The 21,225-nt window shown below is 39.1% G+C and overlaps 1 protein-coding gene across 1 annotated transcript in view; it reads left to right on the top strand.

Moving 5' to 3' along the window:
- LOC108669018 (paired box protein Pax-2-B) overlaps positions 1-21,225 on the top strand; it is a 61,217-nt gene that overhangs the window by 39,538 nt on the left and 454 nt on the right. Inside the window, exons 4-10 of the mRNA XM_047880746.1 lie at positions 1,998-2,218; positions 11,250-11,335; positions 12,355-12,458; positions 13,032-13,180; positions 15,262-15,378; positions 17,793-18,452; positions 20,217-20,340. Of these exons, the coding sequence (XP_047736702.1) occupies positions 1,998-2,218; positions 11,250-11,335; positions 12,355-12,458; positions 13,032-13,180; positions 15,262-15,378; positions 17,793-18,452; positions 20,217-20,338 (1,459 nt within the window). The 3' untranslated portion in view covers positions 20,339-20,340. The remainder of the gene's footprint in view (positions 1-1,997; positions 2,219-11,249; positions 11,336-12,354; positions 12,459-13,031; positions 13,181-15,261; positions 15,379-17,792; positions 18,453-20,216; positions 20,341-21,225) is intronic.

The following is a 21,225-nucleotide window of genomic DNA, read 5'->3' as shown; positions in this document are numbered from 1 at the left end:
CGCTGCAGTGTCGCAGCTATATATATTAGTTTGGTTGGCAATAGAGTATCTGAACACGGCAGTACCACAGCAGTTTATGTGCTGCTGGCCGGCGCTGGAATAAGAGTCCCAGTGAGGGTTTAGCGAATTAATAGAATCAATGTATTAGCTGCGGAGCCTCGCACAAATGTACTGCTCTCCCTAGAGACCTAAGCAGCGTAGGGAGGTGCTAAAGGAACCCCATTTCATGTCGTTGCTCCTTCTCCTGCCATCATGTTTCGCGGCTGTTGGTAATCCTGTTTAAACTCCTGTATACTCTTGTATTATTTTCAGTTGTTGAAACCATTCTCATCGTGTTTACAAGCTTCACCTACGATTTTTTTCATCCTGCTGAGAGGTCTTGGCTGTTTCTTTGAATGCTTTTATGTATGGTAAAATGTTGCCCTCTTCGTGCTATCGATGCTGCGTTTCGTGCGTCACAGTTTTTGTGAATATCGTATTTTTCCCCAGTCCTGCTTCTGCTCAATACCTATCATTAATCATTCAAATTCATTCTCTGCTTATTCATATTTTTGCCTCTGTCTTTCTCATTTATCGTTTTAAAATATAGTCTGCTTATCCATGATTTCTTTTACTTTTGTTTGAATATTCATCACTTGAATGATTTGTCTGGCTAAATATATCGATTATTATACAAAATACTTTGACGATGAAACCTGCAAATCTCCTTTATACAAAATTAAAATTCAGATACTCAGCCTACCGATCGAACTAAACAATCAGATATTTTTTAAGGAGAGTAACCGAAATATTTTCGATTCCATTTATTTGTAATTTTTTTAAATTTTGGCTAAATATGACACATCTGATGCTTGAAATTTGGCACAATCATCTTAAAATAAAATATGTCTACAAACGCATAATTGGGGTATTGCATTTATAACACGTATGTGAGTCATTTCGGTCCAACTTCTTGTAAATTATTTTCTGGTGATGCAGAAAATGGTATGTGGATCTGGAATAAATGGATCTGGTATAAATTACACATTTTAAATTTCAATACGCTGTGAGAGACTATAGTTTCATGATGAAAAGCTTTCAACCCACTATCAGCTTTCAATGATCAGAAGTTGTGACAGTTGCTAGAGTTCACTCAGTTTAACGAAGCCTACAACCGCTTTACTTACTCGGCGTTTTTCTTCAAAATTTAAAACTCAGCCGAGGCCTCACGCATTGCTGGTCCCTGAAAACTTCCATTCCAGCGAGGCGCTCTCATCTTTGCTAACTTCGGCAAAAGCTGAATTTGCCACAGATGTTTACTTCACGCAGGGCTTTTAAAATATCATCCTGGTTGTTGCTTCCAATTAAAATTCCACCTTGGAAGCTTTGACGTACATTATTTTTGTTTGAACCTCTTTTATATTTGCACCAAAAATTTATTTGGGCACTGCTATATTGATTCATGTTAACTCTCCAATTTTTTGTTTTATTTTTTATTTTTTTCCCCCTCTCCAATTTGGCCATAAATTCAAACACATTTTTCATCGTAAATTCTCAGGTAGAAGCTATAACTTTGTATTAGTTGGAAAAAAACATGCAAGTAACTGGGTTGTTAGTGTTAAGATGTATTGTTTGTGACTGTTTGTGCAACACCGTATTTTCACCGCACCCGTATCTCTTTATAGATATGCACAATAAATAACATGTATTTCGAATGCTTTAAGATGGCTTATACTTGTTGCACTTTTACACCTATATATTCTAGTGACGATCCCTAATTCTTTATTAAATAGAAATTTGTGAAATTAATCGTGAAGTATACGTGTAATATTCATTTCATGTTCGTGTCTTTAATAATATTATGTACGATAATAATCACTCGCTTGTGAATTACAATTTGCTACTTAATACTAATATTATAAATAAAGTATATTAAAAACTAGCCCCAATTTTAATTGATTTACAGTCTGCGCTCCTAACACAGAACATCGTAAATAATCTTACACTTGTGGTCGCAGAATCGTGCGCAACAAGGCTGCGGAGAACGCGAAACACATCATTCCGGGCACGCACTCGCCGGTCTCGCAAGCCACGTCCGTTATCAGCCATGCGACGTCAGCTGTACATGAGACGTCGCTGCAACGTACAGGATCCTACAGCATCAACGGAATACTGGGCATCCAGCAGCAACACACTGACCCCAACGGCAATATCAATAAGAGAAAACGTGAAGACAGCGGTGAGTACCAAAGATTTTTAATGATTGTCTCTGAAACTAGTGGGATTTAGTTATGATAGCCGCAAAGTAGCGGTCTAAGGCAGCGTGAGTATCATCGATTTTTAATAGTTGTCACTGAAACTAGTAGGATTTAGTTCTGATAGCCACGTAGCGGTCAAAGGCAGCGGTGAGTATCAAAGATTTTTAGTGGTTGTCTCTGAAACTAGTAGGATTTAGTTCTGATAGCCTCAAAGTTGCGGTCAAAGGCATCGGTGAGTACCGAAGATTTTTAAATGGTTGTCACTGAAACTAGTGGGATTTAGTTCTGATAGCCACAAAATATCGGTCAAAGACAGCAGTGAGTGCCAATGATTTATATGGCTGTCGCTGCATGGGAAGGATTTGGTTTACTTATGATAACATCAAAACAGAGGTCATAGACTGTGGTGAGTATCAAAACCAAAGCTCTTTTAATTCCTGCCACTGGAACAAAGTGAGGCTTAGTTCTAAAATTACTCCAAAATATGCGTACAACTACAGCAGTGAGTACGGTATGAATGATTTTATTGAGGTGCTTAAACTTTAGTGATCAACTTGTAACAAGTGCAAGAGGAGAGCGGTTACTCAGTGAGCGGTGACAAGTTGATAACTTCATATTTATGGTCTTTGATTCAGTTATATTTTCAATTTGATTTAGTTATACTTTACCACAAAATGCTGGCTCACCGGTATGCACGATAATGAAATTTACTTTACTCGATGTGAGTATAATAAATTAATATTCCTCATTCTGAAAAGTTGTGTTTCTAATAGTGTTCGTGAAATATGCATTTTCCGCCACGGGTCGTATCAAAATTCGAAAAATTTCTCTACAAAAGGGTTTCACGATTTTTCTGTTCTCGGTGTAAACAAATCTTCTTGTTTATAACGAGGGTAAGAATATTATTACCTTCTTATCAAGAATATTGCTATTTTCATTGCGGGAAAGAAAATCCCCTCATTTTTTGGAATTAAATCGACTTTTCATGAAAGAGCTGTGACATCAACATAAGCAGCTCACAAATGTTACAGAAACTATTACCTCTTTTTCACTGTAAAATTTTATCTTTTCTTCTAGCTCAATCTAATGACATTTCGTACCTGCACATAATGACGTTTCTTAAACCTGTTTCCCTTGCATTTGGATGCGATTCATTTATTTATTTTAATGCGTAGAAAATCACGGCCTCTAACCAGAACGTAATTCACGTATTTTTTTACCGAGAATAAGAAAATTAGCAAGAGTATCCTAGATACGCAGCGGAGGCCACGCGGGAGTTGACCAATGGCCGGACGCTGCGCAGGGCGAGCCGATATAATGCATCAGCTGACTCAGCACTTCTTCAATGGATTTTGTTAAGATGGCTTCTTGTGAAATTGAACATTTCAGGGTAGTCCCATGTGCAAAGTTTGCTAAACAGCTTGCGTTGTCCCTCCTTAATGCCTTTCTTGTTTGATGCTATCGAATCTAAGGATTCTTCTAGAGCAACAAAAAACTTTTATGTCTCTTAAAACCAGCACTCTATAAACCACTGATCGGAAACTCGGTTTCTTGTTAACAAACTAATGTTGCGATAATCATGAGAAAAAATTATTTCTATTACCTGGAATGATTTGAAGTCGAATTTCGATTAAATATCTTTTATACATAGAGCTTACCATGAAAGATTTATTCTCCAACTAAGTCTCAATTACACTAATACACAATAAAATGTGCACCAAATTTTACATGCTTTAATCGAAGCAACACTCAAGACGTCGCTGAGCCAAAGCACACGCCCAAGCCGCTTGTTCAGCAACAGCGATACGCGCCAAGATTGATGACGCCCGCGATTGCACGGACTCCATTGATTGAGAGCGCTCGTCGCAATCGTCTCAATCCCTAATTGCTCTCGTCTCCCTGAATTGCCGGCCTGAGTAGCGACGCTCCTTCTCCAGTCATCTCAAGCTTGCTGGCTCTTTCTTGCGCTTTATTCACTTAGCTTGGCTGAAAATTACTTGTCCCGAAGTACATGTTGAAGTTTTTTCCATCCATGTATTTCTTCCATCAAGATTTTTCTTCAATCCTGTTATTGCTTCTTCCAGATATAACTTCTTTCCTGTTATTCCTTCCATCCTCATATTTCTTCATCCTGGTATTAATTTATTCTTGTTAATCCCTCTGTCATAGTATTCATTCATACTGTTATTAATTCCTTCGTTTTATTAATTCTATTCTGCTATTCCTACGAATCTGATATTCCTACCACCCTTCAATTCTTCCATCTGTATATTCTTTACATTTTATATTCCTTTCATCATATTATCTTTCATAACTATCAGAACTAAAATTATAATTTATAGACAATTTGAATTCGATTTTCGTCCTTTCTCTGTAATAACGTTATAGTTATTCCATAATTAACTAATACGAATACTAATGACTGGCAAAAAATATCATTGTAATTTGTTATAAATTCATATTACCTTTCGCGTCATTTAAAACGGATCTCAAGATCGTCCAAAGAATCAAAATATATCACTTATTGCAATAATTACTAATCATTTCACCAATTAACCGTACTAAATGCATTCTAGTACATATTGTGATCTCGCCTTTTGATACCGCAGCGCGATATCTCCTCTCTAGATTGGCTGAAAAACATTACAAAGAAAACCGAATTTCTGTAATTCATACATCTCAAGACTTCCTCCTCCTACTCAGCTTGAAGCTTCTGACAACAGTCTGACAGCTTGAAACCAACTCCAAGACCTGATATGTTATCTACAGATATAACGTCAACTGAGTGTCAACTGAGATAACGTAGGATAGTATATGATACTCTGCACGACCTCTCATATTGAGCTTTCAGGTGTCAACAGAGTAAACGGAAGTGAAAACATGAGATTCCCTAAACGATTTATCCTATTGAGCTCAGATATCAACAGAGGTACTTCGTATCGGCCTAATGGGGACCATCTTGTTTCCGTGGCCTAGGCAAACGACTCCCATGCGGACACGCGCGGCATGCTTGGGCTGCTAGGCGCTTCTTATGCGCTAAAGCCCCAATTGCCGCTAAGCAAAGGTCCCTAAAAACCTTCAATCTCATCTGCGTGAGAGCTGATGGCGTCACTCAAAGCAAATCCCTCAACACTCTTGATCTTGGAACAGTTTATGCTGTGGTTATTTCCCCGTGACTAGCCTTACTTTGAATTGTTAACGTCATGACAGCCTGATGCAAAATACCTAGTGTAATGAATAACTATTTTGATTTGCTAAACTTATATTTTCAGCTCCTAATTCTCACGGTTTTTGCACCAAAGTTTCTAATTATTTCTATTAATGTTATTAGAAGCATTCTTAAGGCATATTAAAATATTTTCCTTCATACTATTCAGGTTAGCAAAATTTCGCTAAACAAATCAATTCTCAATCAATCAATTATCAAAGCAAATCATTAGAGCTTATTTTAAGTTCCTCCTAATGTCTATTTCTTTTCTTGTCGCTCTTTACCGTTAACCACTAGTATTTTTCAATTGGTATACTTCTAAAATATTCTTTCTTCTTTGTATTTGTTTTTTTTAATTGTTCACTCATTTCATTTTGAAAATTAAATCGTAAACAATGAAGAAAAGTAAATGGAATATTAGGAGCAATATACGTAGACTTTCATATTTGGCAATAATTTTTACGACTTCCTCCAGTAGAATAGATAATATTTCTTTCAATTCAAATTTTTAAGCTTGATTCTTCCACATTCCACATGGGAATACTTCTTCTTGTTCATGAAAGAATTTACACTCTCGACAATAATCAATTTACGATGATCAAATAATAAACACATGAATTTTAGTTAGCTTTGATTTTTAACTTATTGGTGATATATTAAAGCATAAATTACGACATATTTCTTCGGTTAAAGTTCAATATTCATAATCATAAAAATGAAGATAGTATTCACAACAACTATATGCGAGTAGGTTATACTTGGCCATGTATGGAGGAAAGAGTCCTCCATGGTCATTAATGAAGGTAGGAGTGGATTCTCTATGGACATTTAAGGGGAAAAGTCCTCCCTGGCCATTAATGGAGGTAGGAATGGGCCCACTATGGCATTTTTAAGTGATGGAATGGTATCATTAATGGTATCATGGTTAGTAGATAGTATTGATATCAATACTACATATCATATCAATATCATATCCCAGTACCATATCATATCACCATGATATCATTAATGGAGGTAGGAATGGGCCCACTATGGCATTTTTAAGAGGTTTGAGTGGGCCTGCAATGACTTATGTTAAATAATGAGCGAGTCAACAATAGACATTTATGGAAATAGAAGTGGATTCAAAATGACCATTTATGAAGGTGGAAGTGGATCCAAAATGATCATTATGGAGGTGGAAGTTGATCCTCCATAGCCATTTATGGAGCCAGACGTGGGTCGACCATAGCCATTTATGGAGGTAGGAATGAGTCGGCTATGGCCATTTAGAGCTCACTGTGCCTCCCTCACAATCAGATCGACATTAACTGCTCATTATTTGGTCCCCTTTATTTCGCTGTCATCGCTCCATCGATCGCAACGTATGCTTCGTCCGGTCCTTTTGTGGGACACTCCTGGAGCTGCAGTCGGGACCGCGTCCCTTGCTTGCCACCTTAGAGGGGACGATCAGGCCCTTCAGACCGGCCAATAAAGGAAAAAATTAGTTGAATGGAAATAAAATTGAAAATAAACACAGAGGAAATTGCATGGAATTTAAAAAAAAATACAAATAAATGCGTTAATTTTAATTAATGTGGATTGAATGGAAAGAAAATTTAGACGGTAGGATCAAATTTAAAAATGCTTCAAGACATCAGCAAATTAAAACTTATAGCAATTTTCATGTATTCGAATACATGCATATAATATTGAGGGTAAAAAACTTTAACTTGACTCCCAAGTCACTGTAATTCTTCTCAACCTAATTCTTCGCAGCCTATTCCATTTCATTATTCGGATTTATTCATCAATTCGACTCTTCACGAAATAAATTGCCAAAAGTTGGGAAAATTGAGCAATAGAATTTTAAAATTCAGTGAATTTCTTGACCTATCCTACCAACGATCTTATTAGGTCTTTATGATCTTGAAAAACAGTCAGAATATAAGATGACGTGTCCGAGAAAGACACAATTTTCTTTTTTAGCGCCTTGTTTTATGGTTCCGTACAAAGCATCAGTTCCGCTGGTGCTGTTTTTATTTCTCTAGCGTTTCCTACGTCGCTTTTTATAGTTTCCTCCAACGCTTCCGTTATCGATGAAGTCCGCGTTTTGGAGCCACGACACCAGACGTGGCCGCCGCCTTCCTCTGAATCGCTGTAGGCAGGACATACCTAACTTCCATTGCTTCCTTTGCTGCGGTAACGACGGCAGAGTATGAGAGAAATATCCCACTACTGGCGGGATATGTTTGAAATATACCACAGTTGTCGGAATCTGTTGGAAGTATCCCTCACCTGTAGGATATGAGCAAAATATCCCGCAGGTGGTGAGATCTGAACAAATATCCCACAGCTAGAGAAACAGTATTTTCATAGCAGAGCGTGACTCGCTGAGCTTAGAGTAGTAGCTGTTTCGGTGCCACTCACCTCCCTTAGGGGCGACCAAACAAAGACTCCCCTCAATCTCGATGTCTCTACAAGCGTTACCTCATTGCCACTTCCTTTGCTTTGTACGTGCAGAAGCGCGTCGACTACTAGTGCCACGTACATAGTCTTAACTGCCTTCTAATATACATACAGCCTTATCTCCTATCCATATCTGCCCTATCTTTATACATGTAGCGCACGCCTATTAGTGGCACGTAATTCGCGTAGCTGCCCTGTAAAACATACAGCGCAATCTGCTATCATTATCTGCTTTATCCTTTATACGTTGGTGCGGCGACAAAGCGTGGAGCGTACACCGTTTAAACTGTCGTCTTATAAATACTGCCCTATTTGCTATCAGTATATGCCGTATTCATGACACATGTTGCAGGACTACCCTAAGCAGTTACTCCCTCTTCACCATCCTGTGATGCATACAGCTCTATCTGTTGTTCCTACATACTGCAATCTCATGCACATAAACCAAAACACTATTCTTTATAAAGTAAATCTCTCATTATTTTAATTCTAATACTCTTTTCAATTGGCCAAGTTTTCATGTCCTTACTTAAACGGATCTGGTCACGAATTTTTAGTATGTAGATCTCCAAACTTCTACATTATCATCAGCCATCTCAACGACTAATTTCACAAAACATATTCATGATGTCAAAGAGATGACAAGTATCGCAAATTTTGCAAAATTTCATATATTAATTTCAAACTGTGTGTAAATACAATTACATATTTTTTGCATACGACTAACTTCGTGGTGACAGTTCAAAGAAGCCGTAGACTCTTAGAAACATCCATTTTTTTTAAAACAAGGACTAGAGAACCACAATCTAAAGTTTTGACTGACCGACAGCGATGGACTTCTAATCAGAGTGAGTATAACTGATGTTCATTTTTGTTTGTTAAACTAAATTAAATCACTAGTCTCTTCGTTAAAGTTCCGTCCACTTTACGAGCCGGGATTTGGCCATCTTTTATAGGCCAAGAAAGTATTTTGGAATAAAAGAAAGACCCAAAGAGGAAGAAACCAAAGCCAAAAGGGACTCCGGGCCCCGCACCGCTGTCACAACTTTTTATTACATCGCGACCGAGGGATGATTTCTTACCCCGGCCTTCCCTCACCGCTCGAATATATTAACGTTTGCTGTCCACCAGAGATGTCCGTTGTGGACACAAGATTCGGCGAGTCTTCCATCTATCGCCTCTTTCAGCACTTTGTTCCACCAGAGATGTCCGCTGTGGACACAAGATTCGGCGAGTTCGTGGCCGCCGCCTTCCTCTGAATCGCTGTAGGCAGGACATACCTAACTTCCATTGCTTCCTTAGCTGCGGTAACGACGGCAGAATATGAGAGAAATATCCCACTACTTGCGGGATATTAGAAATATTGCACAGCGGCGGAGTATGAGAGAAATATCCCACTACTTGCGGGATATGTTTGATATATTGCACAGCGCTGCAGGGATACGGTAGAAATATCCCACTACTTGCGGGATATGTTAGAAATATTGCAGAGCGCCGGAGGGATACGGTAGAAATATCCCATTACTTGCGGGATATGTTAGAAATATTGCACAGCGCCGGAGGGATACGGTAGAACTATCGCACAGCTGGTGAGATATGTTAAAAATATAACACAGTTGTCGGAATCTGTTGGAAGTATCCCTCACCTGTACGATATGAGCAAAATATCCCTCAGGTGGTGAGATCTGAGCAAAATATCCCACAGCTAGAGAAACAGTATTTTCATAGCAGAGCGTGACTCGTTGAGCTCAGCGTAACTGAATAATAGCCGTTTCGGTGCCACTCACCTCCCATAGGGGCGAGCAAACAAAGACTCCCCTCAATCTCGATGTCTCTACAAGCGTTACCTCATTGCCACTTCCTTTGCTTTGTACGTGCAGTACCGCGGCGACTACAAGTGCCACGTACATAGTCTTAACTGCCTTCTAATATACATACAGCCCTATCTGCTATCCTTATCTGCAATAGGGGTACTGCAATCTAATGCATATAAACCAAAACACTATTCTTTATTAAGTAAAACTCTCATTATTTTAATTCTAATACTCTTTTCAATTGGCCAAGTTTTCATGTCCGTACTTAAACGGCTCTGGTCACGAATTTTTAGTATGTAGATCTCCAAACTTCTACATTATCATCAGCCATCTCAACGACTATTTTCACAATACATATTCATGATGTCAGAGATCTGTCAAGTATCCCAAATTTTTTGCAAGATTTCATAGATTAATTTCAAATTGTGTGTATATACAATTACATATTTTTTGCATATGACTTACTTCGTGGTGACAGTCAAAAAAGCCGTAGACTCTTAGAACAATCCATTTTTGAAAACAAGGACTAGAGAACCACAATCTAATGTTTTTACCGACTGACAGCGATGGACTTCTAATCAGAGTGAGTATAACTGATGTTCATTTTTGTTTGTTAAACTAAATTAAGTCACTAGTCTCTTCGTTAAAGTTCCGTCCACTTTACGAGCCGGGATTTGGCCATCTTTGATAGGCCAAGAAAGTATTTTAGAATAAAAGAAGGACCCAAAGAGGAAGAAACCAAAGCCAAAAGGGAGTCCGGACCCCGCACCGCTGTCACAACTTTTTATTGCATCGCGACCGAGGGATGATTTCTTACCCCGGCCTTCCCTCACCGCTCGAATATATTAACGTTTGCTGTCCACCAGAGATGTCCGCTGTGGACACAAGATTCGGCGAGTCTTCCATCTATCGCCTCTTTCAGCACTTTGTTCCACCAGAGATGTCCGTTGTGGAGTGGACACAAGATTCGGCGAGTCTTCCATCTATCGCCTCTTTCAGCACTTTGTTCCACCAGAGATATCCGTTGTGGACACAAGATTCGGCGAGTCTTCCATCTATCGCCTCTTTCAGCTCTTTGTATCTCTTCAAACAGAAATATTCAGAGTTCAAAAGTTTAGTGCGCGCTGTTGACACAAAATTGGGCGAGCTATCTGAGTATCGGTATATTATAAACTTCGCCAATTATCAATGTTTTTCAATAATTTAATACACTTCATGGCAATGCAAACTATGCAGATGGACATCACATGTGCTTTTCACCTTCTTCTCTGTATCGTATGGGGTTAAAACATCTGCATTTAATGCATAATAATGGGATAAACTTTTAAGGTATCAACAAACTGGTCGATGGCCGAAGAGCAAAATTAACCTGTGTAAATAACATTGGATAAAGTCAAATTTTATTATTGTTTATGTTATAATAAATAAAATAGTATGTTCCATTCCATTCTCTTCCAGATTCCAAGACAAGAAGTTTAGCAACTGATTACTGATATTAAAGGTTTGAATATGTTACTTGAATTTTATTTTCTTTCTGAGCAGACGAGCACCGGGAGCTAAATGGACACTCGGAGGAAGATCTGAAGAGGCAGCGAACTCAATATACTACCGATCCCCTCTACACAAATGTAAGAACCTGAAACCTCATATCCAATGATCCATGCAGGAAATTATTTGGTCTTGGTTTTGATATCAGCACGATTTATTTTAAATGTTAAAATAATATGCTTCATATATTGGTATGTCAAAAAATTCCAAATTTATGACCGCTCCATCGAGAAATGTTCTTATCTGAGACACTTGAAATATCTCCCTCATAATTTTTACGAGGGACACTTACTCGAGAAATGGTGTAATTTTTTATTCGGTTTTCGCTAGTAACTAGCCAAATGACTCATAAAATTGACGGCTAGTATCCCATAAAGCCCTCCAAAACATCAGTCAATCCGTCCACTCTGCAAGGATGTCTCGTCACGGTGGAATGTTGCTGTCGTAACGATGCTGTTCCCCGATGTCCAGAAACTTTGGCTCAGCACAAAAAAGCACAAATGGACAATTTATGAAAATTAGTTTCTTCGACGAATGTCGTGCACATATATTGCGTAGGGTACTTCATAATTCCATCGGTCACAACTGGCCAAGCTTGAGATTGACTCAGTCCAATGGGGGAGCTCCTAACTTCACGTTAGGACAGCCATGATCGCCGTGGCAGAGGGGGATTTCCTTAGACATGATCGCCAATGACGTGGGGTTTTCCCTCAAGTTTGGTCAGCACAACCAGCCAATCACATGCTTTATTACCTGATTGCAGATCCCAAGAACAGCTTTGATGTTTGTCCCTTTCGCTGCCTCCGACAATTCATCACAAAGACATGAGACGTTTTATGCGCTCTTTTTTATAGGGCCGTTCATTTCTAACCTTATATAATACGGAGCAAATTTTTTGGTTTCCAAATATTGAAGAAAAACACAAAATGAGTTCTTGGTGACAATTCTAGCTCTCAATTCCAGTAAAAATAATTTAAACAAAGCGTTCATGCCTCTATTCAATAGATAACCTGTATATGTGTGTTTTTTTGTCTGTATATGTATAAAGGGCTTCATTTAAGTACATAATTAATTAATGAAATTTGTTTTCTCTAACCAGATGCTGTGGTCAAAACAGTGGTCCTCCCTAAAATCTGACGACAATTCTAAAGCCATATTGCCTGACTTAGGGTCTGCAGTCCCGGGAGCTGTTTCTCCTTATAGGTGAGTAGCGGGGGTGACATCAAAGGAAGTTTATGAATACTTGTTGAAAATTTAAATTCCGCCGTCCGAAACTGTAAATCGAATGAAGAACTCAATTTTGTTGGAAGCTGAATTGAGTAAGCTGTTTTTGGAAGCTACGACAAATTTTTTGGTGGCTCTAATAATGATATAGCTTGGTTTCTTGGTTTCTTCCCGTTTCCTACAAAATTCTACCTGATATCGAGCTATTCTGAGGAAGCTTTACCAAGAAATTTATTCGTATTTTTGTTATTTAATTCATTTACAGCGCACAAACACTGTCTCTTCATAAGAAGGCATCTCATCCGAAACTTTTTCAATTATCCCAGAATTTTTCTTAATAATCTTTCAATTTTGGGGAGCTTTTGTCACGATTCAAATAAAGAGACAAATCAACTCATTTAAATCAACAAATGAATTACACTTTGAAATAAGAATTATATTTTTGCAACGAAATCAAATTTAAAGACGGTGTCAACTTTATACAGTGAATTTTCCCTTTACGAAAAATAGATAAAAACATTTCCTAAGTTGATGAATCGACTCCTCGTGCAGCGCGGTGCAATCTTTCGTTGACCACAACAGCAGCTTTGTGCCGTCCGTAGCTGTGTCAGGTAGTACGACCGATGCTCTATACGACAGCATGGCGATGGGTCACCCTACGTCCAACCACGTCTACACACCTCCGCTCCCCACCTCTTTAGGTGAGAACTTTTCTTCCACCGATTCATTCTCTTCAATTAGGTGAGAACCTTTCTTCCACCGATTCATTCTCTTCAACGGATCACTTCTTAACCAACTCGAGAATCATTTTTCCCTTTCAACCTTCAGCGCAGCTTTTCTACCTTATCTATTCTCTGCCACCTCTTTAGGTGAGAACCTTTCTTCCACCGATTCATTCTCTTCAATTAGGTGAGAACCTTTCTTCCACCGACTCATTCTCTTCAATTAGGTGAGAACCTTTCTTCCACCGACTCATTCTCTTCAATTAGGTGAGAACCTTTCTTCCACCGATTCATTCTCTTCAATTAGGTGAGAACCTTTCTTTCACCGATTCATTCTCTTCAAACGATCTCTTCTTAACCAACTCGAGAATCATTTTTCCCTTTCAACCTTCAGCGCAGCTTTTCTACCTTAGTTATTCACTGTAAATTCTTTTCATGACGATCGGTTTTATTGTTTTTCGTATCCTGGTTGTCATGCCTTCTTTTTATAGATCAAACTTCCTGATTTAAGGTCTTCATTTATAGAGTTTCAGTATAGATGCACCGGCCAAATCAAATGCAAACGGCTCATCCTCATTTATCACGCTAGACCTTTTCGTGCTTCTTTCATTTTTTTTCTATACATTCATTATTGTTCTCATCTTAGTTATTCATCTTTATTTTCGTGCCACAAAGCTCATTGGCATTCAATACCATTCCTGTACATTTCTTCCCTCACTATTCTAAGTTTTCTCCAACTATGTCAACTCACCAGAAAATCCACTTACAGAAATTTTCCCTAAGTTACTAAACTATAATACTCAAGTCTTCAAAGGTGAGTTTGAAAACATTTTGTTAATTAGCGCTTATTCCAGCTTGAAATGCTCTCCATTGTAATCATAATGTCATTGGCTTGTAGTAAATCTGCTAGAGAATGTTTTGTTCAGTTAGTCAACGTTTTGTATTTCTTGTCTGTCTGTAACTCTCTCGTAATTGAGAAAAGCAGTAGCTTTGCAAAACCATGTTATGTGTTGGTTAGTAATATTGGAACATTTCCATGCTTGCTTTACTGCAGAAACCCTGTTGAGTAGACCCTTTCTTGTCAGCATGTCAGTAAATTTAACCCCTTTTCATTTTAAATTGTAATACATCCCCGTAGTATGAGGACTGATGTAACTCATAGTGTGTGCAATGTTTACATAATTATATGAACAAAACCAACTTAACAAGCAAAAACTCCGCAAACTTCCTCAAAAGTGTAATTTTTTATTCGAAAATAACATTTATTTCTGGCCGGGCTATATTTTTCCCAATTATGTGAAAAATTCAAATTTAAGCTGCAGTATAATATTCATTTTGCGGCCAAATTTATATCAAAACGTAGGTCGATTTTTTGTGAGAATATATTTGTTTTTAAATCATCCGTTTTAAGCGATTCTAAGTTTAAATATAATTCTCTTACGCCCTGCATGACTTTTACAACTCATTGAACAAAATAAGGTACCGAATTCTAGAACGAACACTGATGGTCCGCTATTTCAAATCCTGCTATCAGTGGCGAGTATTCGAGTCCCCTTATAATCAACTTCTTCGAACATTGACATTCTTCGGCGGTAAACGAGTCTAAATTTTACACACCTTAACCCTTCGTCTGAATGCCAGCGGTTTGGATACGACTAGTAGTAAAGATGGTTTGTGTATCCGTACGCTAATATTTTATTCACAAATAGTGATCGAGCGCCGATGATTTGAGCATAATTTTTGGATTAATTCACAAAAAAGGATTTAAGTCTAAATTTTACACACCTTAACCCTTCGTCTGAATGCCAGCGGTTTGGATACGACTAGTAGTGAATATGGTTTGTGTATCCGTACGCTAATATTTTATTCACAAATAGTGATCGAGCGCCGATGATTTGAGCATAATTTTTGGATTAATTCACAAAAAGTGATCTTGCACGAGCAATTCATTCATATTATTTAATTCACAAATCATGATCGGGCGCCAATGATATGAGCATAATTATTCGTGGGGTTTCGGGAGCAAATGTCAGCTTACACGCTCTGGTCCCCCATTATAGGTGGCGTGGCAGGGTTGGCTCCCCTTAGCCCCATCTCCATGCAAGATGTTAAGCCTGTCCTAACCTCACCTCCTCAATTGGATTCAGCTGCTTCTGCACACGTGCATTATCAGCAAGGTAACCTGCTCTGTCTGGCTAACCTATAAATCAACTTTCTAACTTGTTGACATTATAAGCAAAGTAACCTGCTCCGGCAAACCTGAAGGACACATTTAAAAACTTATCTACAAAATAAGCAAGGTAACCTGCTCTGGCTAACCCGTATAGCCCACTATCAAAATTGCCACCCTATCAGGCAAGATAAGCAACCATTATATGCACTATATTCATTGACTCATCCACCATGCAATACGGAATATATATCGAAGAAGAAATTATTATTCAGAAAGCACTATGCACTCTTGTATTTACAATTTAGCGTACACAAAAAGCCCGTCCTTTTTATACCACGAAACAAAATCTTCGCAATTTCGTGGTTTTCGCGATTCCTTCAGCAGTTCAATGTCTAAAAATGATATTTTTGCATGAAATAATTGCTTATTGATTGTTATTTCAAACCAGAAAATCAGCAGAACGTCAAAATTTTATAGATTGATCTTACTTTAACCGCCACTCAAAGTATATGCTGCTATGTATTCCTAATTTGTAGCATTCCGTAAAACTTATTACAATTTTATATTATGTTCACAATAAGAATTGACAATAGCTTTGCATGCTCATTCATGCACTTGCAAAATTCTTGTGCGATATTTCGTCGTCATTGCTAGACTGTCGTCTTCAGCAAGTGCCAATACATTTTTCCCTTAGAACGCCAAAGAAGTCTCTGTGTGGAAGCCTTTATGGCATGTAGCTGTTAGAGGATAGCGTTGGTATCTTGAGACAGCTCGGCTCCTCAACAATGGAGCATTTTACAGTCTGGCTGGCGTATTCACGCCGGATATTTTATCGGTAGTTCGCTCTCATGAAAAGACGGTTTTCATGAGCATCTTGATTTATCCAAGCAAGTGTATCTGGCGGCCGTGTTTTCTAAAGCAGCCACAATGGAGAGCTCGACTCATTGTTCTGATGGGACGAGGCCTTCTTGCTCCAACAAAATTAACTTCAACCTACAATTTTTTCCCCTCGCCGATTTATTCCTCCAAGAAAATTCTCAGCATCGTAGTTCTCCAGAAGCCGTTTTTGTGTTACTCATAAACAATGACGAAGATAATTAATAAAAAAAATAAGTAATGTTGTTTAAGTTGGTTAAGTTCTATTAGCCGTAGAATGATTCATTTAAGTAAATGCTTGATCATAGAGCAAAGTAAGTGCATGGCTTAGAGAGCTACCCCTTCACTATCGTAGTGTAATTCATTGTTCTCAGTAATTCCAATCCACCTGCTAGTTTTGCACTGTTGACGAATGCTACTTTTGTCACCCCATGTCGTGCCGGCACCATGACTGCACATCGATGCACCATGCACCTGCTTGTGTTCTTCTACGATGATAAAATAAACTTAAGGTAATCACTTACTCGTGCACATAAGGGTACGTACAAATGTCCAAACCGCAAAATTGGTAGTAATTCTAGCGTTACTTTCATGTGATCTAGCTTCTACATCATTCCTAGATTAATTTTGCATATCAGGGTAATATAGCAAGAAAATGTTTTAGCCAAGGCCGTTTCCCGCCCTTTTCTTGGCCGTTAGTTCGTCAGTAAGAGCGTCTCCGCCAACTGCCGCTCTGCTCCCTAGCACTAGTCTCCCATTGGCTGCTGAGCTCTTGCAGCTCCCTCTGCTTCGTATCATCACGCGCAGCGAATTTCTTTTATATGCTATCCAAACGGCTCTGCCAGAATATCATTTTATTAAGTTCTCTAAGGAGTCCTCTGTGACTAAGCTCGTTGCTTGCTCAGGCAGCCTCTATCAATGGCAAGGCTATTATTTGCCGAACATCAAATTGTGGTAAAAAATAAACAATGCTTTAATTTCCCAACCCTGTTATCAATTTCCCAATTGTCGCCCTGGTTATAAGTAATAAATTCTCAACTTTGCTATCAAATAGTGTTTTGGACATTTGTGTCGTTCGCACACCTTATATGCAAGAATAATTGACACTTTTTAAAGTCCAGAATGCCAAACTTCACAGATTATTAAGCCACATAACATCTCAAGGAATCGCTAGAATATTTTAGCTGGGTTGAAAAATGAGTTCAGTCATAATTTCATTGATGAATATCAGAATTGGAATTTGTCGCAATATATCTTAACAGTTTTGTAATGAATCTCTACGAACTATACCTAAGTATTCTCAAATTTACTCGTGTCTCTCAAAAAACGAAAAGACTAAAGCACCAACTTTAGTTTCCAACAAAATTTTTTCCATGAAGATAACGGGATAAATACGAATTGAGGTTGCTTTTCTCTTGTGAACTCTAGCAAAGCGCAGCTGAGGGCTACCTCTTAGATTGTTATGTGGCTGCGGTAAGCTGTGAAGTGTGATCGTTTGACGTGCTTGGGAGGCCTACAGTTTCTGTTCTCGTATCCCCTCAGGCCTCACAAGCGATGGCAACAATAATGCCTTGGCTTCTAATAACAATATGAGGAGTGGCACCTCAACTCCCCCTTTGAGCACTCCTCCTCCCCACACCCCTTACGCTGCACAGTCTGTCTCCCCAAATCCTAGTTTGCCCCATCAACTTTCACCATACGAACAACTTCCTCTCTCACCTCAAGAACATCATCAGCACGGCCTTAGCCAACATCATCAAAGTAGTCTTCACCATCATGGCCAACATCATCACTCACATCAAAATGTTCACCATGATCCCACACCTCACCATCACCATCATCAGCAACAACACCAACATCATCACCATCACCAGTTATCACCCCCCATCTGCCACCCGCACGGTCGGTCCGCTCAACATGACTCGAGGCTGTCCGAAGTCAGCTTATCTGACTCGGGCTACCTGGGGGTTAGTGTTACTCCCCTGGACCCATCACACATTTTGGCCCCTTGCTCGTCCCCACTAAAGGCCGACACACCTTGTTCCTCTTCATCCTCGATCCTCACTCTGCTTCAACCCACCTCTACCAACTCCCTGTCACAAGCATCCCCCACAAACACCTTCAGTTTCGCACAGCCTCCCACCAATGCGACTTCTCAAGGCTCTATGGAAGCACCATTCTCTCCGTTGCCGCACTTCTCAGGTAGGTGTTGCACTGCACTGTTAGAAATCAGTGGCCGAATGTTATTCAGTGAATATCAGCCAAGGTTTTTCGCATTCGTGCTAATTGCATCTTTTGCTAATCTCAATTAATTGTGTGACTTGTCTGATAGTATTTTAATTCCCTTAAGGTTCATCTTTTTGAATTCATGTAAATTTTTCGCTTCAGTTCTCCTAGTACGTTTCTTCAGAAATAGGTTCATTTGTTTCAGAATAAATAGTTTCGACCTCAAACTCAGTTCATCGACGTGTGAAATTTTGTCCTCTTTCGGTAACCGCAACCGAAAATCGAGGACCTAATTTTCACTTTGTTTCTGCTCGGGTCCGAATATTCAGAGATCTTCAATAATCTACTTATTACAACCATTTCATTACCTCCCAGGTTCATTCAACTTGGTTAAATTTTTTATTCTAACAAGAAGGATTGTGTTTGTGCATTCCTAAAGTAATATTATTATTTATCACATTTACTGCAACAGTTCCCTAAGGCTATACTTCAGCTTCTGTCTAGAATCTAGATTTTGTCTCCAGTATCACCCTGTTACGGCATGCGCACTCTTATAGTCTCTTTTTAAGTAGTTTCTGTTTAATTGTCGTTCTGGATTCATGTTTTGTGATAGATGTTACGTAGTTATTCGATGTAAGCAAAATTCTTGTTGAACTATCGCATTTATTCTCGAGCTCAGTTCTACTTGCCATCAAAGTTCAGTGTCTGGAGATGCTGAGAGTAAGTACGAGTATGCATCAAAGCAACGGAAAAACAATAATGTCACCCTACGAGTAACGTGCACCACAACGAACAATACATTACTTGAGAGAGGTGTATCAAAATTTTGTAGTAAGTGATCGGTCGTATGATTCAAATTTTGTCACAAAACTTGCTAATGATATTTATATTCTATTTAAAATTTCACTCTCAGTCATCAACATGCCTTGGTATCAAATAACACGATATTGCACAAAAAATCTAATATTCAAGATTTATTGGAAGTTATTGGATGTTTTCAAAATTTTCAATCTGAAATTCTTCCACTTCTTATTGTTTTCGTAATTGGCGCTTTTTATATCATTTCACACATTAATTTCAATGACTAATACGTATTTATAACAAGTGATCACCTTCCCAATAACGAAGACGAACACGGGCCTTTTCAACAATCTCCTTCTAACCATCTTGACTCTCCCTCGCCTTCTCATCCCAGAGCCAGAGTCACTTACGTTTTTTTACAGCTACCCTGAAGTTCATCAGGTCGAGAGGAGCGAAGCAGCTCTTCAGTTTAATAGAACTTTGCTCCTGTTGGGTTTTTCTTAAGGGTTATTTTTAGCGCAGCCACTTCCCTGGTCAGACTGTATAACGTACGGTTCGACTCAATGCTCTCACATCGCGAAGAACTAGGAGTATTAACCCACACATCCCTTTGAGCTACCATGTATCATTTCCCTTCGGGAAGTGCTATGAGGCACGATGTAATGATTCGTTCATTTTAATAAATTCTCAGGCCGTTTGACTCAACCCTGCAAAGTGTACATACACCTCAAATTTCTCAACTGATTGCTCCAACAGTGCAGTCATCAACTTGTATGTAATTTTACTTCACTAAAATCTCGTCGCTCATCGGTGTTGGGCTGTGGCTTACAAAACTAATAATGCGTCATTTTTAATTTCCCCATAATTTAAATCTGTTTAGATTAATTGTTTCGTGTTTTCATGCGCGGCTTATCAATAATACTGATTCATCCATATCAGGTACGGCCAGCGTGGGGGCCTCAATGACAGACTACAGTGCCTACACCTCACCGTATACCCAAGCATACGCCACAGGCTACCCCGCCTACGGTTACGGTTCAAGCGGTCTGCTTAGTAAGTAACCGTGAGTATTGATATCTAGCGGATCTGCTACTGGTCACGGGATCTCTGGGGTTTCTGCAAGGAATGGCAACACTGCACACCATAGCATATAGTTCGGTCTCATGGCCGCCACTCTATATGGCACTCCTCTATCTGCTGCTCTTCATGTTTTGGTTTTAAACCTTTAGCTTTTCATGGACGTCTACCTGTCAGAAGACTCCGATGATGAGTCTATGATTTATGAAAAGTATGATCACCTTTGAACGAAAGCATTTCCGCTCATTGCTTGACAGGTTATCGTCAAGCATAAACCGCTTACTTCACATTAAAATTGGTCATCTTTTGTGCCACGAAACTTTTCCGTAAACAGTCTCCATCGTAACCTGATGTCTGAACCCCCTCCCCCCTCATTAATTAATGTGTGTTCTTGATCGAGAAGCACCGTCCAGTACATAAAGGAAACGAAAAAACTCACCTGTGACATGGTGGCCCAGTGGTTAAAGTTCAGAGTATGCAGGATTGGAGCAGAAAGGTGCAGGTTCGATCTCTTTTTACCCCGGTTTCTGGTCAAAATTGGTGAAGAGGACGGGCGGTACAGCAAAGCAAAATAGGAGCAGTGAGTTGCGCGTTTGAGACCACAACAAGCTGTGAATGTTCCGCAATGTTAAGAATCGGCGACATGCATACGGCCAAATATACGCTGAGACCGCTTATATATATTATAACTCATAGTTGGGACGAAACTCCATGGTTTTCATGTCTGCTATGGGTGCTTTTTGGGTAGAAGAAAGGGACTAAGTTCCATTCCTTCTCTTACACGAGGTGTCTTGCACATTCTCGATAATTCCCGCCACTATCCTTCTCCACTGGCCACTCTACGGACACTTTAACATATGTACGTTGTATC

The sequence above is a fragment of the Hyalella azteca genome, unplaced genomic scaffold, assembly GCF_000764305.2.
Source record: "Hyalella azteca isolate HAZT.00-mixed unplaced genomic scaffold, Hazt_2.0.2 contig6127, whole genome shotgun sequence".
NCBI classification, from domain to species: Eukaryota; Metazoa; Arthropoda; class Malacostraca; order Amphipoda; family Hyalellidae; genus Hyalella; species Hyalella azteca.
Note: the sequence above shows the minus strand (reverse complement) of the source record. Positions and strands in the feature narration are given on the sequence as shown.